The 18,110-nt window shown below is 39.8% G+C and overlaps 1 protein-coding gene across 1 annotated transcript; it reads left to right on the top strand.

Annotated features, from left to right (window-relative positions):
• Positions 1 to 6,236: 6,236 nt before the first annotated feature.
• Positions 6,237 to 17,640, top strand: GTF2A1L (general transcription factor IIA subunit 1 like; the record flags this gene model as incomplete). Its single annotated transcript, XM_079550008.1, has 9 exons — positions 6,237 to 6,257; positions 6,978 to 7,079; positions 7,637 to 7,760; positions 9,311 to 9,366; positions 10,514 to 10,607; positions 12,281 to 12,882; positions 14,356 to 14,637; positions 15,587 to 15,676; positions 17,533 to 17,640. The coding sequence occupies 9 exons, from the start codon at positions 6,237 to 6,239 to the stop codon at positions 17,638 to 17,640; spliced, it is 1,479 nt and encodes a 492-aa protein (XP_079406134.1).
• Positions 17,641 to 18,110: the final 470 nt, after the last annotated feature.

An 18,110-nucleotide genomic window follows, 5' to 3' on the forward strand; every position in this document is an offset into this window, starting at 1 on the left:
GCACAGCTGAATTGCCTTCACCTGTGCTCCCATGGCTGACTCAGTGCTCGCCTCAGGTGGTTATCAGAGGTTCAGGCTGTGATTCAGCAGTCCCATACATTTATCCACATGGCACAATTGTGAATTTCAGTCTAAGGCTTGCCAGCCTGTGTTCGCTTTGGCAGCAATGGGATCAGGGACACAGGGAATCCATTCCACGAAGATGGAATGAAAGAAAGTTAGTGTTTCATTCATGGTTTTCACAAGTCTAAGGCTGAAAAATTATCCTCTTCAGTCTCAAACAGGTGATTGTATGCCTTACTGTCAGAACACTTGAAAAATATAAGGCAGTTCAATGAAAGAAAGTTTGGGTTGACCTTATTCTCCCCATCAAATTCTAACTCCCCTTTCTATTGCAACAATCTAAAGCAGAAACACTGGCTTCCCTTTTTCTAATATTTCTTCTGCGTGCTCTGAGACCATTGAATATAACCAGTTGAACAAATATTCTCAGTGTTTAACACTTAATGGCTATCATTTTCTATGAATGCTATAGTAGCTGATGGTAAGTAAACATACTGGTCTTTATTGTTTAGAAATCTGGGCAGTAAATTGTCTAACTGTATTCTGGGGTGGGAATAGTTGCTATAACATGTCGAGGTACTCGGTGTCCAGCTGGCAGAGGGACTTGGAGCTTTCATAGCCCATGAGGTACGCTGGCATGGTGCAAGGAAGCAGGGTTTGTGTGTACGTGCTGCCTGCAGCTAGCACCTGCACTCACTGAAATTCTTCCAACTGTTCTGCTCACTTCAGATGCGTACACTTCACTAAAATTTACTGCAGGGCAGTATTTAGATGTACCTGTGTTTCCTTCCCAAAAGAGAAGCAGAGCTTGGGAAGTTTTATATTTTAAACGGAAATCAATGAGAACAGCTATTTTTAAAGCATCTTCTTTATTTACAAAGTATTGCATTTGCTCAAACTGACAAACGTCTTTGCATTAATGTTTCTTATACTAGTTGTGTTACCGTAGATAATACTTGATATAATTTTGGATTCAAAAACACCCATTGAAGTCGATGGAAGTCTTTTAACTGACAAAATGGGATCTGCATCAAAGTCTGTGAGAATAAAGGAGTGGCAAAAAGAAAAAGAAATGAATAGTTGTAATGGGCAGGAAAAGAAAACACTGTAGAATATTCTTGATGCTGGTCAATAAGCAACCTGCAACGCATGCTTATTCCAACCAGAAGAGACAACAAAAGAGACGAAAGGAGATGTAACTGGGTGTCAAAGCTGAAGCCTTGCAGTGACAGGGACTGATGCTCTGGCTGCCCCTGGGCAGCAGCTCTTAGAAATGAGGGTGGTGGTGCACTCCATTGAATGTGATGCCAAGCCACGGTCATCCTTATGCTCCATATAAATTGCCCAAAACTCTACATCTGAAAATGTACTTTCACACGTTGCTTCTAGTTGCATTTATTTTATTTGACAGACTTCTCAGCTGCAGTACTGCTGTCCACATCTCTATTTCACATTTATTTGTCTTTTTGTTGACTAAACACGGTAACTAACTGCTGCAGTTAGTAATTCTTAGCTGTAATTTTGATAACTCTGAAGCAGAGCTGTTATTCTTAATGGAAAATATAATTTTATTTTTGTCAGTTTAACTGTAAACGGATCATGCTGATGATCTTGTAATAACGTTTTGTAGATTGCATATTGATTAAAAAAATAAAGTTGTATTTCAAACTTGCTGTTTCTTGTCCCCTCACTAAAAATTTATCAAGCTTGTTTTACATTTACTGTAATTAACTGGTTGATCTTGTAGTGGCAAGTACTGCAGTTCATTAGAAAAAGGAATTGCACTGTGTGTATGAGTGGGGGATATCACTCCTAGTCTCAAATGATGCTGGTCACAGGAAGCTGAACTACATATTCCATTAATGATCATATACTGCAGGCTTTTTGCCTCGTTTACATAACAATAGTAAGCCAATGAATGTTTTTTTTTTCCTATCCATTGCTTCTCCAAACTCCCTGGGATGTTTGAATGTAACCTAGTGACAATCATTGAAGACCTTCAGAAATTTCAAAGTCTGTTCTTGAAATGAGCTGCAATTCATAGTGAAGGGTGAAGTCACAGTGGGGAAATACATGAGTAAGGCAGAGATCTGTGGGGCAGCACTTCAAGGAATTGCCTTGAAGTATAAAATAACCATGCCACTTATCCTGTGCTGCTGTCTCTGTAGCAGGTGAAAACACGTAAACATTTATTTTTAGGATAGTTTCCTAGCATGCGCTATGTTCAGCTGTTTTATAGCTCTTTCATTAGTAAAATTAATTTTAAAATGACCTGTAATTTTTTAGAAGAATCACCTCTTAGACACAGCACAGTGGAGTTGGGAAGCCTTGGAGCAGGGCTAGAGTTTTCTTGGGGATACAAGATGGGAGGTTGAGTATTCAGGAAAGGCAAGGCTTATTTCATCCTTAATTAGGATTACTTATGCTGGATGAGTTTCTGGGTGTTTTAGAAGAGCAGAGCTGTATTCTGCTATTTGGTGTAGTCAGTCTACCAGGAGTGCCGTTTTCATACAGCTGTTTTACAGGCCAGAGCTCTTATGCTCCCCAGTATCTAGAAAATGTATCATTAAATTGAATTCAGAGAAAGCCTTTCCTACAGTTCCTCTGATAAAGTGGTTTGAACCAGGTAAAAAAACGGGAGAGTCACATGAGGAAACAGGAGTGACACATCATAAATGGGAGAGGAACGAATCACAGGTCCCAGCTTTATCTGTCTCAGATCTCCAAAAGAATGAAGGAGCTCACAGTAAAACCACACTATTAATAAAATTGGTTATGATACCAGAGCACAGTATCTCTAAAGCAACAGCTGAAAACACAGGCAGCGTGTTAGATAATATCTTTAAAATGAAATTAATAGTTCTGCCCATGTCAAGGCTGCTGCATAAGGACTGCCCAGATTCTGCAAGCACTTTCTTCTAAGAACGGTTACTTTTACTTGGCAAGAGGAGCGAGATGGTAGCTGTAAAACAATACCTTAAGAACGAGTCGCTGGTGATGTTCCTCAACAGCAGCAATACTGGTTTTTAACAGCAGAGGGCATTCTCTACCAAGCATCTGAGTTCGCTGACAGTGTTTCAAGTGGTAATGCATTGGAAAACAGTATTTTTTAAAATGAATAATAAAGATTCATCATCCGAAATTAAATCTTCCCTAGACGTCACGTATCAAGAGGAGTATAAATAATTACAAATTAAAACCTGTCCAGTAAATGAATGTTTGAGGTGCCCTTAAGCATCGCTATCCCAAATGCTGACAAAACCCTGAAAAATCAGGAGGATCTGAACAGCATACTAATCTTTTTGATAGCCCGGCTTCTAAAACACTTGAGAGCTGTTAAAGAAACTGCAGTGGGGAGGGCTGGACTGGAAGCTGAATTAAGACTGATGAAACATGGATGCTGTTCCCAACTGCTTTATGTGAGGTTGGGCAAAATATCTGGTGCATTTCTTCACTACAGAGTGGGGTTAAATGTTAAGAAAATGCATAAGCATGAAAATCGTGACAGGCTTGCATTTTATGTTGCAGGACATGGATACTATGTTAAGATCAGCAATATCAAAAGTAGCTAATTAGTATTAAGTACTGCTATTGTTGGATATTTTTATAGATTTTTTTATTCAAAGAAGATTTAACTTACGGATGTAATTAACCAGGCTTTTTTTCATGCTTGTCCAGTGGACACACTGATCACAGCACTTGATGAGAAGGTATCTTCTCAAGTAATTTCTAACAGAAATTTTTCCAGGTAGTAGCCAGACCTCAGGTGATAGCCAAGTGCCTTGATTAGCAGGCAATGCCCATTGCAACCTCTCTGTCTGTCTTGGAAAGTTGTATCCCCACCCTCTATTCTTACTTTCTCCTAAGCAATACCTGTGTGCTATGGGTAGGTGTAGAGTGCTGTTCCTGCATGAAGGGAATTCACGCATTGACTTTGGTGGTGGGGCTTTGGCATTTACCAGCAGTATAAAAGACAGTATTTACAACACACAGGATATGGCTACAGCGCCTTGTGCTGGTGAAATTTGTTAGACACATAAAAAAACAGAAACACACCGTTAACTTGAAGGGCAGGTGAAGCTCATTTGCCACGCTCTGCAAATGTCCTTGTGGTCGTATCCAAAGTAACCTGGCCTCTATTTGAGACAGCTGAGAAGTCCTCCAGAACCAATCTCCCCATTCTGCACCTCTTTTTGAAGTCAGATATGCAAACTGTTCCAAGTTCAGGGAACTCTGTAACACCCTGGATAAATGAAAGACCGTAGTAAGCGAGAAACTCATTTATAAATGTTTTTCTTCCAGTACGTTTTTCACCTTTATAAAACTGCCGTATGGTAATGCTGGCAGATAGATGGCTATGTATCAGGTTTATCTGTCTCATGAATAAGTTGCAGCCAGCTGCAGGATCACCATCTGCAATCTTCAGGGCCCAGTGAGATCCTAAAGGCTTCTTGCTATTTCTGCTAACACGACAGGGCTAATCAGACAGGAGAATAATGGCTCCCTTGGTATGCGCTATCCCAGACAGTTTCAAATGAACACTATGCTTTAAAAATACATTCTATTATTCAAATTATTCTATAAGCAAAGCAACATGCCTTGCCTTTTTCTAGTGTTGATGCAGGGTGTACAGAACAGCTGAATACGCAATTGTCATTTGATTCAAGATCTAGACAGTATCATTAAACATTTCTGTTACAAAGCAAAATTACTTCAGTAGCAAATAGCACTTGTTCTTTGTCTCGCTTGTAAAAATGCAACTTAGAATATGATTATGGATGTTGCTTCTTTTTTTATGTTGTGGGTGTTAGTCTAGCTTTATAATTAAGGGTCTGTCAGGATTTTCAGTGAAATATTTTCATTCTTCAGATTGTGTAAGCCAGCCTTAAAATCAGTGCTTAAGGGCAAGTGTTCTCTTTACAAATCAGGCAGCACTACATACCTACCTAAATACAGACAAAGGAAAAAAAAAAAAAGATGTTTCTAGGTTCTTAGGATCAGGAGAATAACACCAACATAGGTGTGGATAGAAGGTGTGCAAAGGAAGACCGGAAATATACACTCTGCTACATGCATGATTATAATGAACATTTTTCCAGATGTAACCACTAAATTGGTAAATCTCTGTATTAACACACAAACAGATTGCAGCAAATGTAAGCAATAATTTGTGCAGTTGTACCAGACTGTTGCTACTTAACCAAGAGCTTCAGCTTTCTCCCTGTTTATGAGGTAAGAATGACTTCAGAGTTTATTAGAGCAAGATAATATGCTTTTGTAGCCAGCTTTCCTAGATATGCTTTTGCACTACAGAGGCAACCATACTTCTCCAAACTAAGCCTCATTTCCACCATGAACAAAAGCTGGATTTTCTGACTGCCTTAAGGTTCTGTTAGAGCTCTGGGTCCAAACTGGGCACCTCAGGTGCCATGTACAGTCCAGGTGTTGGTCAGTCTTTGCCCTCTAAAGCTGAAAGAAGCAGCTTGGGTTTGGCAACCAGTGCTCAGCTGAAACCCAACGCGTGGCAGTGTATGTGCTGCTTCAGGGATAGGGAGGAAAAGAGAAGCTCAATGGGAGCAGAGGAAAGCATCAGTTCTTTAAAACATTTTCTTCTCCAGTTGATGCTATCACTGATAACAGTTTGTAGCTTTGCCAGTGCACTTTTCATCAGTAGGCAATGGGAGCAATCTTACAATAGCACTGCTTTTTTGCAGGCGAGGAAATGGAGACAAAGAGCAGCAGGATGACCTGCTTGAGGCCACCAAAAAGGCTCAGACAGAAGCTTTAGTTGCTTGGCTGCTTTTGCATTGGCACCTTAGCTATTGGTCCACACTGCCACGATTACCGTGAGACTATCAACAGGAGCCAAAAGGCCAGCGAAAATAATAACTGCGGAGCAGCACAGCTTCACAAAACAGTAATTACTCCAGCCAGCCGTTACTGGAGATGCTACTCAATTCCTGCTTTTGCGGAGCTAATGGCAGTGGCTGGTCCCAGTCAGCCCTGGCTTTCCACCTCCCTCGTAGAAAGCAGGTCCCTACGTGCCGCTCGGCTCGGCCTCCCCCCATCCCGCCATGTCTCCCACGTTCGGGTGGGGCCGGCGGCAAGCAGGCCGCGTCGCCATGGCAACGGCGCCTTAAAGGCGGAAGGGGCGGTTATGGGAGGCTGCCGCCATGGCGCACGGCAACCCTGTGGTGAGGGGCTGCAGCCGCTCCTTCGAGCGGGGCGATGGGGAGAAGCGGCTGCCCCTGGCCTGGTGGGGCGGGTGTTCGCCAGGGAGCTAGGCAGGGGTGCTCTCCTCGTGGTCACTGCTTTATTTTTGCTGATTTGAAGGCAATGGTTGCACTTTTCAGTTGCTTTATAGAGTTGTTGCCTAGTATACAGTGTAGTAATTAGCTGTCCTTGTCCTAAAGCTGTGCTTAGTGCAAGTCCTGCCTGAACTTCATCTTTCCCCTTGTATCAGTATGCTGTTGAGGTGTAGGGATTGCTGTGATTAGTAAGCCTTACACTGCCTAAAGCCAACTTCCATTTTGGTCTGAATGGCTGCGTCTTGAAGCTTGTTATAGCTGGTCTGCTCTCCAAGACAGCAGGGATGAAGCAATAAAACGCTGTGTTACAGCCCTACTGTAGCATAATGATAGCTCAAGAGTTAAAATTACTGTAACTTAGCAACTGTATGGCATCATGCTGTTGTCTCAGACAACAATCTTGGGTCATACAGGCTTACAGGAACAAATGGGCTTGCGTTTTTGGTAGCCTTGCAGACCCCTGACAGAATACTTGTACTGAAGTGCTTGATTCATGTTGTGCAGTTTGTAACAGTTGTTTACGTGGCCAGGTTAGGCTTTATGCAATCACTTCAAATATTACTGTTCATCTTAATTTGAATTTTTTTTTCTTTTCTTTTGGCATAGCCTAAACTCTACAAGTCCATTATTGACGATGTGACTGAAAGTATTCAGGACCTCTTTGCAGAAGAGGGAGTAGATAAACAGGTTTTGAGAAAGCTGAAGGAGGTTTGTTGATTTTCCATGTATTAATAAATACTGTATAGTTATCTGTTTCTCTGTCTTCTAAAGTGTGTCGATTTTTGCTCTAGCTTAGATTTATAAATATTCTGTAAATACCGTACTGGGCTTCTGGAAGTCAGAATCTAGTAGTGATTGTAGCCATGTTTATTGTATGAAACTGGTTTACAGCACTGCTAGTTGGCTGAAGGAAGGGATTACTCCACTGTGCAGCCTCACCTTGAGCACTGTGTCAGGGGAGGGCTGGGGGGTTAGGGAAAGGCTCTGCCTCAGAGGGTGGTGGGCATGGAGCAGGTGGTCCAGAGCAGTGAGCATGGCCCTGAGCTGCCAGAGTTCAAGGGGCATTTGGACAGTGCTGTGAGACGTAGAGTTTGGGTTGTGGGTGATGCGGAGCCTGAAATTGGACTCAGTGATCCTTTTGTGTAGCTTCTATCTTAGCATGTTCTATGATTCTCTAGTTCAGGAAAATCTAGAAATACCTGATTCACGAATAAGATAAGTGGTTTTAAAACTGATATCAGTTGACTTTAATATTCTCTTTGCAGCTCTGGGAAACCAAGGTTATGCAGTCTAAAGCAACCGAAGGCCTCTTCAAACACAGCCACCATTCTTCACGATTAACTCTACGTGTTCCACACAATTTTCATCATGTTTTGCAGGCTCCAACAGGTCAGACTCTGCAAATGCAGTTTAAGTTTAGCCCAGTGTTTTAAGTATCTTTTGGAAGACCTGAAGATGCTGGTATGGTCTTTGCCATGCTTTTGTGTATATCTAGCATAACACAGGACAGTATGTCTCGCCCTGAAAGCAGAGCTTGACCAGTTAAGGGAGAAAAATAAACTTTGATTAAAGCTGTACAGGTATGTCTAGATGCACTTCATCTGCCATTTATTTCTAACAGGAAACATGAAGAGAGAATTTTTGTCCTCTTGCCTCTAGTCTAGAAACGTAAAGCTTCAGTTGCAAATTCACCAGATGTGTTAAGATTTTGCATCCCTTATAATGTATGGCACAATGTGTGCTGGGGATTATGTGACATGCTTGTGCCCTGGAGCTCTTCTGTCAAGCTGGAGTTGAGTCTAGTTCTGAACATCTCAAAATTCAAGCCCTTACTCAGAGTGCAAGTTTTTGGTTTGTCATTTTAATTGGTTACATTTCATTGTGCTAAAAACAGCATTTGCAATGCACAGAAGAATGTGACTTTTACACAGGCTCAGCCAGCAGGACTTAACTCTTCTTGATTAAGGCTTCAGTGGGCCACGTGACCGGTATGGTAATCTCATGGTAGGATGGAATTCTCAGCTGAGGCCTGTGAGAGAGGACAAAGACCTTTCCTGACAAAGAGCAAAGATCATATGTGATTGTTTAATGAAAATGTATCATAGTGCTTGTGTCCATGGAGGACCTTTCATGGTTAGGTGGGTACCTTTCATCTGCTTATTTTTTACAGTCTTATTTGAAAGGACTGTTTTTGGAGATAGATACTTTATTTATCCCACGTTATTAAAGGGGAAATAGATTTGGGCTTTTTTTTTGTTATTGGAAGCTTTACATTTATTTAACTTCATTAATCCTATGTTTTGGAAAGGCACAATCAAATCTGTTGAATTCAGGGAACTTTTTTTTGTTGTTGCCTATTTTTTAGTAGGATTTGAATTGTCCTATGTTTTCAAACTAGTTAGGGATGCATAGATTCTTCTGTGCCTGAAGTTTGCAAAAGTTTTCCCTTTGATTTGTCTTTTAAGTCAGTATTAATGCTTTAGTATACCCATCTTACTGTTAGCACCATTGGATATTTGCTGGAGCAGAAAACAACTTATACGTTTTCTTCATGTTGCCAAGGCAGTGCATCTTATGCATGTTGATTGTATTAATAAATAGAAATGGCATACTTAGCTTCTACACTGCAACTTCTTAAGTTCATTGAACAGAAATACCTTTCCAACAAAATCTCCAGGATAAACTTTTAATAAAGTGCAAGTTTCCCATATCAAGGTATAATCTGATGCTCTGAGTACAGCATAAGCTTGAAGCAATGTAAAAGGAAGTATATCCAGCAGCTTCATCTAGATGTGCTTATTTGTTGATCTAACTGTATGAACTGAAGTTAGATTGCTTTAGTTTTAAGACTTCATGATGTAAGTAACTGAATGTTCAACTGTTTCTGGGACATGCTGTCTAAATAGGCTTTTTTTTTTTTTTCCTTCCTCTTTTAATAGCTTCTTTAGTTATCCCAACTGGAGGAGGCTTTCAGCATTTCATGGCAGCAGACCTGGTATGTAGCTGTAGTGACTTTTCTGTTTTGATTATTCTGAATTCTAAATATTTAAGTTTGTCAGTTGTTAATAGGCTGGTGGGGAGGCAAATTTGAAGCATTTCCCCTGCATAGATGCCTTAGGGCAATATTTAGGAGCAGAAAAGTTAGCATTTCTAATAACTGTTTTATCTGTGCAACGTGGACTGATAGGCAAGGGAACAGGAATCTTATTGGCAGAGAATCCACAGCTGAAGAAACTCAGTGTGTCATGTCTAGCCCTCTTATTTTTGAGGAAAACCATACAAAAGCTAAGAGTTCCTGGAGGGAGGGCTCAGTTCTGTCTAAGCAGGGGAAAAAAGGATGGAGATGTAGCACTTGGTTCTACAAGCAGTGGAGCCAGAAATGAGCTGGAAAACGTGCTGCACAGATTTAGCTCATGGATTGGTAGTACTGAAAATGTACGTGTGTGCAACAATTTTCTTATTATTGAGTGTTTAAAGTCAAGTTGGAAGCTGCATTATCTGTGAGGTGCAGAAATTGGACGAAAGTGATGTTTTTGGAGCGATAGGCTCTGACCTCTTGGCACAGCAGAACTTGTTAGGGCAGGGGAGGATGCCCTATCATCATTCAGAGCATGATGAATGTATTGAGTGCCTGCTGAGCCTTCAGCTAATGAGTTTACCAAGCTGCCAAACAATATTGGGAAGATGTTTGTGTAACATGTGAATTCCCTGATTTAAAATGTGCATTTCCCAAGAACAGCTAGTTTGAAAGGGAACTTTATATCCAACTCTTTGCTTTCCAGGAGAAAAGAGAATGATATCAAGTGTTCTCATAGGCCTAGGTGAGGATCTGTACAGTGTGCGTAAGCTTATGTAAAAGAGGCTGAGTGGAAAGGTGTTGTTGTGGATGATGTGCTCACTGAGGGTCTGCAGGTGGCTTGTTATTTTCAGTATATGATAACTGGAAGAACTTGGGGCAAGCCATTGTCTTTGCAGTCAATACTATCTACCTATATATCAAAAATCTGAAGCAACTCTTCAGTGAAGGTGATTACAAAAAGGCTGTCATTTTTTTTTCCTTTGGACATGTAATTATGACATTTAGGACCCTATAAGAGAATAAGGTATGAGCTGTTACTTAATAAACTTCTTGCATTTCTTAGGGTGCTTCACAAAAGGGTGCAACTCTTACTCTCCCTTCCAGTGTTGCTTATCCCATACATGTACCAGCTGGACTGACTCTGCAGACAGCATCTGGTAAGATTAAAGAGGAGATGTAACACATCAGAGTGCATTGACTGTATGTGGATATAGATGGTTCTGAGTGCAGTAGATAAAATAAATGTGAAGTTAAAGTATAGGTGGATAGAGCCAGTTATCCTCCTCTTCCTTTGTAGCTTGTAATTGCTGCATGGAGGAAGTAATTATGTTGATTAGTTGGTGTGTCAGTTGTTATACTTGTAACATCAGTTAAGATGAGCTGCCAGGTGATGCCATTTTTTTTGTTTGCTTGTTTTACAGCTGTGGGCAAATACATGCCTTTGTCAGTCTGGCTCTGTGTTCTGCATGAGGGGCATCCTTTCTGTTTTAAACTAGTAATGGTGTTTTGGTGTTTCAGAATTGAATTCATTTCTTATTCAAATGAAATCTTAGCACCCATCACCCCTTTTTTTTTTTTTTTTTTAATCACTCTCCTTTACTGATGAAGTCATCTGTAGTGCTGCATAAAATCTACTTGTACTGTTTAAGTTGTGATGAGTGGGAAGGTAACTTCATGGGTTGACTTTTTCCTTAAACAGCCATTCCTCGAGCAATAATGCCACTAGATGTCTATTTCAAGTGTAAGTTAAATTGTGAACTTGGTTCTGGCATCTTAATTCTAACACTGATAATAACAAGGCATTCAGCATTTTGAATGGTTTTCATACAAGGACATACAAGGGGAGGACAGATAAACTAGAAGCTTTCTGTGCCCAATTTTTTTTTTTTTTGTGGGGGTGCTGAAAGGGCCTTAAAAGAATGAACTATCCCTGTACATAGGGATCAGTTTACTGTGCCATTAAAACTATGAGTTTGCTTCTGTAGGGTACTGTGGAGGTACAACCATAAATACCATAAATGGGTATTAAGCATGGTAATCTAGATGGAAGCTTTGATTGAAAAAGCCTCTAAGCTCTTAATTGGGGGTCAAACTGTGCTTGGGGAAGTACTGCTTTGTATACCTCCTGTTGCTTTCTTTTTTCTTTATTTATTTTTTTGCCTGGTGTCTTAGTTTCAGCTGGGACAGAGTTATTTTTCTTCATAGAATCTGCTATGATGCTACGTTTTTGTTTTAGGAGAAAATCAATGTTAACAACACACTGATGTTTCTGGTTGTTGCTGAGCAGTGCTGCCCAGAGCAAGGATGTTTCAGTTTTCTCAGCTTCTCCTATTGCCCTGCCAGGAAAGTGGCAAGGGGGACAAACTGTATGGAGGGGACAGAACCAGGGCAGCTGACCTAAACTGGTCAAAAAGATGTTCTGTACTACACAGCATCATGCAGAAGGAACGTTTGGGGAGAGGGGAAAAAAAGGGGAAGTTCATCAGGTGGGCTGCTGCTTGGGTAGTGGCTGCATCTTAATTAGCAGGTGATGAGTGATTGTTTGTGCACAACCTATTTTATATATATAATTATCATAACTATGATCCTTTTCCCCTCTTCCTTTCTACTATCTTATTAAATAGTTTTTATCTCAACCCACATGTTCTACTTTCTTTTTTTTGTTGTTGTTTTTGCTTCCTAATTTTTCCCCCATTCCACCAGGAAGGTGGAGATTGAATGAATGATTGTTATGCTTAGGTACTGCTGGGTTAAACCAAAACACCTGGGTGTTGGCTATTGTCTCTGCAGTTCAACCTTATGAAGCAGTTCTTCACCCTTCTCTTTGTAGGGCAGCTTTATCAAGTAAATATGCCTGTTATGGTTGCACATGGCCAAGGAGATGCAAGTATTCTGCAGCATCCTCTTCAGCAGATGTTTCAGCCCGTTGGCCAACCTTCAGTTCTGAAAACAAACGTTGCTAGTGTTGCTCCGGTGAGAACATCTTCTGTCCAGGCAACTGCTGAGACATTGCAAACCCAGAAGACTGAAGTCCAACAAACTGTGGTGTTTCAACCGAGTGCCTTGCAGAATAAACACCCAGAGAACTCCACCAACACTGTGCTGTTTCAGCAGCCTGCAGTGAGTCGGCAGGAGATTGCAACTAATGCAGTGTTAAATCAGTGTGCAGAGTTAACAGAAAAATCCCAGTACAGCCATCTTCATACAGCTGTGTTTACTTCAGGATCCTCTGAAGTGTTTTCTCCTGCTGAATCCTTGGCAAATGACCCAGGCAGTGTGCTGCTGCCAGATGTGGAGGGGCAGTTAGACATGAAGCCTCAGGAATCAGTGCAACAGCAGGTGTCTGATGTCATTGAGCTGATTATGAAAGGCAAAAGCTTAGATGATAATGCTGCTCTGAAAGACCAGGATAGCGAGGCTCCCACAGACAAGGTAGGAGCTTTATTTCTAAGCTGGTGAAAATGCATCTGTTGTAAATGGTTGTGTGAAGAACAAGCTTTGAACGAGGTGTGATCAGATGCATCTGTAAGCAGCTGAACAATAACAAAAAGTGTAATTTTTAAGTTTGCTATTGAGCCTGTTTTGAACAGAATAGCTGACTGCTTATTTTTACATTTAGAACTGGTTACCACTGCTGAAAAAAATTGGATTGAATAGAATATTAGTTTGAAAGGCTGAAGTGTGTTAGTTGTAGTGCATTCATAGATTTATAGACTATTTTTGAGATTTTTTTTCTGGCCTCAGAACAGATGAGAATGATGGTTTTAGAACTACAGTGTCTTTGTGATGCTGAATCTACTTGTGGAGAGTGGCCAGTTGTAGTCAAATTGCGTTTGGAATGTCAGTTTAGTTTTAAGTCATAATGTATGAAGGGCAATTAACTTACTTTGAGAGTCCATGCTGAGTATAAGAAGTCAGATTTCTTAAGTGAGAATCTGCAGAAAGGAAATGTACTTTCACGGGGGAAAAATCCTGACAAGCTAGAATCCAGCTAGAGCTGTGTTGGAAAACTTAAATGATTTTATTTCACAAGCCTCTGTCCTGACTTCATTACTCCTTGTTCCAGCAGTCATTTGCAAATATTGCAAGTTCAGGCTGGCGTGCTGACTTTAAGTTGTACTGTTTATATGAGATGGAGGCAAATTTATTAAATACAAATTGAATGACAGTAACAAAAAACGTCAGTAAACAGAAAGCATCTTACTTTGCTCATCTACACTTGGGCGTCATCTACAAGTTGGTGAAGACTGGAGGAAGAACTGAAGGTCAACATGTAGTCTTACTTTCTTGATTTAGAAACTGTATGTGGATGTCAACTTAGTGCTACAGTAAAAATTGAATGTGAAACCAAAGATCACTGAAACTTTAAAACCCTTTTACACTCCTGTGAGTTCCCTGTTCAGAAATTCTAATGCTTTTATGAGCAGTAACTTGGAGAACTGAAGTATTTACTCTCTCATCTTTTTATATCTTATTTAAAAATGCATTTTGAAATGAGGGAAAGGGATGAATACATCTTGGCTTTTTTTTTCGAAAATAAGAAATACTCTAAGTTATTGGAATTTTCTTTGCAATAGAAATTCTAGAGGCTAGGATGAGTATCTTTTTTTTTTCTGAAGAAGTTGTTTAAGTTGTTTGACTACAGTAGTGTTAAAGAAAAGTCTAAGAAAATGTATTTCTATGTTACTAAGGGAATATTTGACACTGATTCCATTTGAGGTAGAGGTAAGAACAAGGTTTTTCAAACATACTTGGGGTTTACAAGTAGGCTGGGACTCGAAGCTCCCACTTAAAGCAACAAGATTTAGGGCACTTATTAAACAAAAATCTTAGGCTTTATACTGAACAATGAAAGCTGTGGTGCTAATTCACAGGCTGTCTCTGGTCTTTTTTTATTCTTTTCAGGTGGAACCTACTGAGCAGGTGGAATCTGATTTACAGTCAGAGAGGGGTATCTGCAGTGACACTGAAGGCATAATTCAGCTAGATGGAACTTGTGATGGTTCTCCCAAGAAAGAAGTACTACATACAAAAGATACAGAAGAGAATGAGTTCATTGACATTATTGAATCAGAGGATCTGAAGATTCTGGAGGGTGAAGAAGATGAAGAAGCTGACAGTACTTCAAACTCTGAGTCTAGTAGCAGCTGTGATAATGAAGAGCCCCAAACAGACATTGTTGAGGAGGTAATTTACTTTCAAGCCCTCTGAAGGATGTTACAATAAAGTAGGTCCAGTAACTCAGTGCTTGAGGTGAATACAACAGCTCCTGTGGAGTATAGTGCAGAGAGTGCATAGTTAGGGGCTTCTTCTCTAGAGGAGGTGCTGCTGAGGAATTACTAGAGAGCTTGTTAGGAGGGTAGCGAACAAACGAAAGGTGTTGAGAAGTCATATGTTTACTGGATCAGTTAAAATACTTGATTAGCAGAATTAAAACTCTCTGGTGAAAGCCTGCCCTCACTGGAATTGACTTCTTTCAGTTTTAAGTAAGATTAGGAAAGTAATATAGTTTTATTTCTCCTGGAGAGCTGCAGAGAATTGGATAGAGGACAGTGATACAAGTGTATTTGTTTCCCAGGAGAAGATGCTGTTGTGTGTATGTGTTCTTGAGATTCACAAAAGCATTAACTTGCAGAATCTGAACTAAAATATATCATAGAATCATAGAATCTTAGAATCCTTCGTGTTGGAAGGGACGTCTGAGGACCATCTAGTCCAACTCTCCTGCAACGAATAGGGACACCACAGTTAGGTCAGTTGCCCAGGGCCTGATCCAGCCTCACGTTGAATGTCTCCAGCAATGGGGCATCAACCACAACGCTGGGCAGTATGCATCATTTGATGAGTATACCAGTTACCAGGTGCAGCTTTGGCTGTAGCAGCTCTGCTTTGTTTTACTTTGTTTTGCCTTGTATTTTTTTGTTGTTGTTGTTCAAGGGAAGGATGCTTTAGTTTTTGAGAACATAGGCGTGAAGATGCTTATAAGTGAGCTTTGTACAGCATCATTTTTCATAGCTTCTAAGCCTTTCTTTGAGTGTTAAACTTCATTGTTCTTGTTGTGTATAATGTCAAGTATATTCAACGCTAACTTGCAAGAATGGATAAAATACTACTTAAATGCAGTCTTATTCTCTAGGACCCATTAAATTCTGCTGATGATGTCAGTGACCTGGACATTGCGGACTTGTTTGACACCAACAATGTGATAGTTTGTCAGTATGAGAAGGTATGATATGTAGTTCTATCTTTGTCCCTTACCTGCTTTAAATATCTTCATATCTGGCCTGCTTTTGGTGCCTTTTGAAGAAAAACTAATGTAATAGATGGATTAGCTGACAGTAGTTGAAGATTTGTGTGCTGTTTTCTGAAATAAGGATGATCAAATTGTTCATAAGGGCCTACTGGGGGAAAGAGAAGGTTGAATGTTTCAAAATTAAGACTTGTAAACCTGCTAAAGCTTATGTGCTTCCTTAACTTCTAAGTAACACAAACAGTTCCATGGATGCACGGCTGCACTTTAGCCATGGATTAAGATTTCAAAATGGATAACAGAAAACAAGAGTGTGTACTGTTCCTAGTTCTCACTTTGAAGTGCTTCTTGAAAGATTTTAGTACAAGAATTTGTTGTCTGAAAAACAAAACAGTTGCTAAGGGCCATTTTGCCCTGTTTTATTTTTAATATTGAAGATTTAGCCTTATTTTGAATTCTCAGAGATCAAATGAAGTACTTGGTTTGTTTTGGACATTTACATGTCTATAGCTTAAAGGCTGACAAAGCAAAGTATGTATCTTATTTTGAAAGCAAATATGGAATAAGATTCCAATAGTTTGCAAAGGTTGACTTGGCTTTTATGCTTTCATAAGAGACTTGTGGTAATTCTTGTATGTTCAGCTAGCTCTGCCTTAAAGGGGTCTGTGTTCTAGGAAACAGTGGGCTAAGAAAACTGTCTTTACTAAAGTGTAACAGATTGAGCTTCTGAAGATAGTTATTTTGGAAGATGTAGCTGCAGGGATGTGTGTGGAGAAGCCATCGGAAATCAAGCCTGTGTTGTTGCAGACATACCAGTACACAAAGGTTTGAAGCATAGTAACTTAATTTGATACCACGAGTGCTATAGGTAGTGGATTTCACATCTGTAGCAAGTTTTGTCTGTCATGAGTTGAAAAATGGGTTCGGTGTTTTTCCTTAAACTGGTATGAAGTTCAACACTAGATAAGTCTATAGGGAATTTAATGTCAGATGTCACTGGAAATTGGCAGTTAGGGAAGTTGAGGGAGGTGTTGGTAACTTCCCCTTTTCCAACATAGATTTAATAAAACATATCCACGTAATAGAAAGTAGATGGAAACAATTTCCTATGAAATTATCTTGTTACCTGTAAAAGAATGCCAAAAGCAAAATGGCTGTCCTTTCTCCTCCTGCTCTCCCATGTCCTGAATTTGAAGATAAGCTGTTGCTTACAACACAGGAAACTTAGATGTTTAAAATTCCTTCCTTGCTATCAAACATAAGCTTTCTGTAGTATGGATCTTCTTGCAGGCCTTTAATAAGAAATAATATGCAAAGTCTATCTTGTTGTTTTGTATGGCAGTTTTTGCTTTTTGAGCAACGTCCTTCTGTTGTTAGCATTACCTTACCATCCTTTGTGCATGCAGTATTGCTTTGTCGTGCATGTGGGAAAAGGAAATGACTGCATTGTAGTGAAGCTGTACTTGTTCGGAAGGTGCAGTATATTGGGGAGTGGTACAATAGTTATATTGCTTTTTTTCCTGCTTTCACACAGTTTCCTTTCCCTACTGGTGTAGGTGAGAGGGTAAGAGGGTTGTTTTATAATTAGTGTTTTCAAAGGGAGATGGGAAAATTAGAAGATTCAGGAAGTCATTCTCTGGAGAGGGTAAGGAATTTGGGATGAACAATTCATGTCCGCTGCCTTTATTGAGTATTTGTGGCATTTTCAAAGAGTATCTTGCATGTTTGGAGCTGCCATTTTAAAATAAATCCAAATTTTGCATACCAATTTATGCTTTAAAAAACCCGTTTCTTAATGGATGGTCTAATTTTTTTTTTTTTTGTGTTATCAGATACATAGAAGTAAAAACAAATGGAAGTTCTTCTTAAAAGATGGAGTGATGTCCTTTGATGGTAGAGACTATGTTTTTGCAAAAGCTGTTGGAGATGCAGAGTGGTGAAACCTGACTGTCGTACGTACGTTAAGACTGGCATTGTTCCTTCACAAGCCATCTGTGAAGCAACTAAACTTTCTATATTTTGCCATAAAGACCCATACAATTAGCTAAAATATGTAAAATCTTTGTTGTTAAAACATGCAAATTAAAATAGTACTGTTAACTACAATCTTTTCTCTTCTGATTATTTCATTACTTTTCCAGCCAAAAAGCATTGTTGAATTGAATAGCTTTAAAGACTAGAATGTTGTGTTTGTTAGTAATTCAAGAAAGCCATAGAATACTAAGTGACTGTATGTAAGTAAATTGTGGTTTAATTTTCTTATTTTTTTTTCTTAAATAAGAGCTGGAGTATAACCTGAAATGTAAAACTACACAGTTGTGAGAGATACTTGTGTTCAGAGTCTGAGATTTAACATCTGTGCGAGTATGAAACTTGTGGCTGTTTCAGCTGAGTATTTTTCTCCTCTTTC

This window comes from Tetrao urogallus (assembly GCF_951394365.1).
Source record: "Tetrao urogallus genome assembly, chromosome: 2".
Classification (NCBI taxonomy): Eukaryota; Metazoa; Chordata; class Aves; order Galliformes; family Phasianidae; genus Tetrao; species Tetrao urogallus.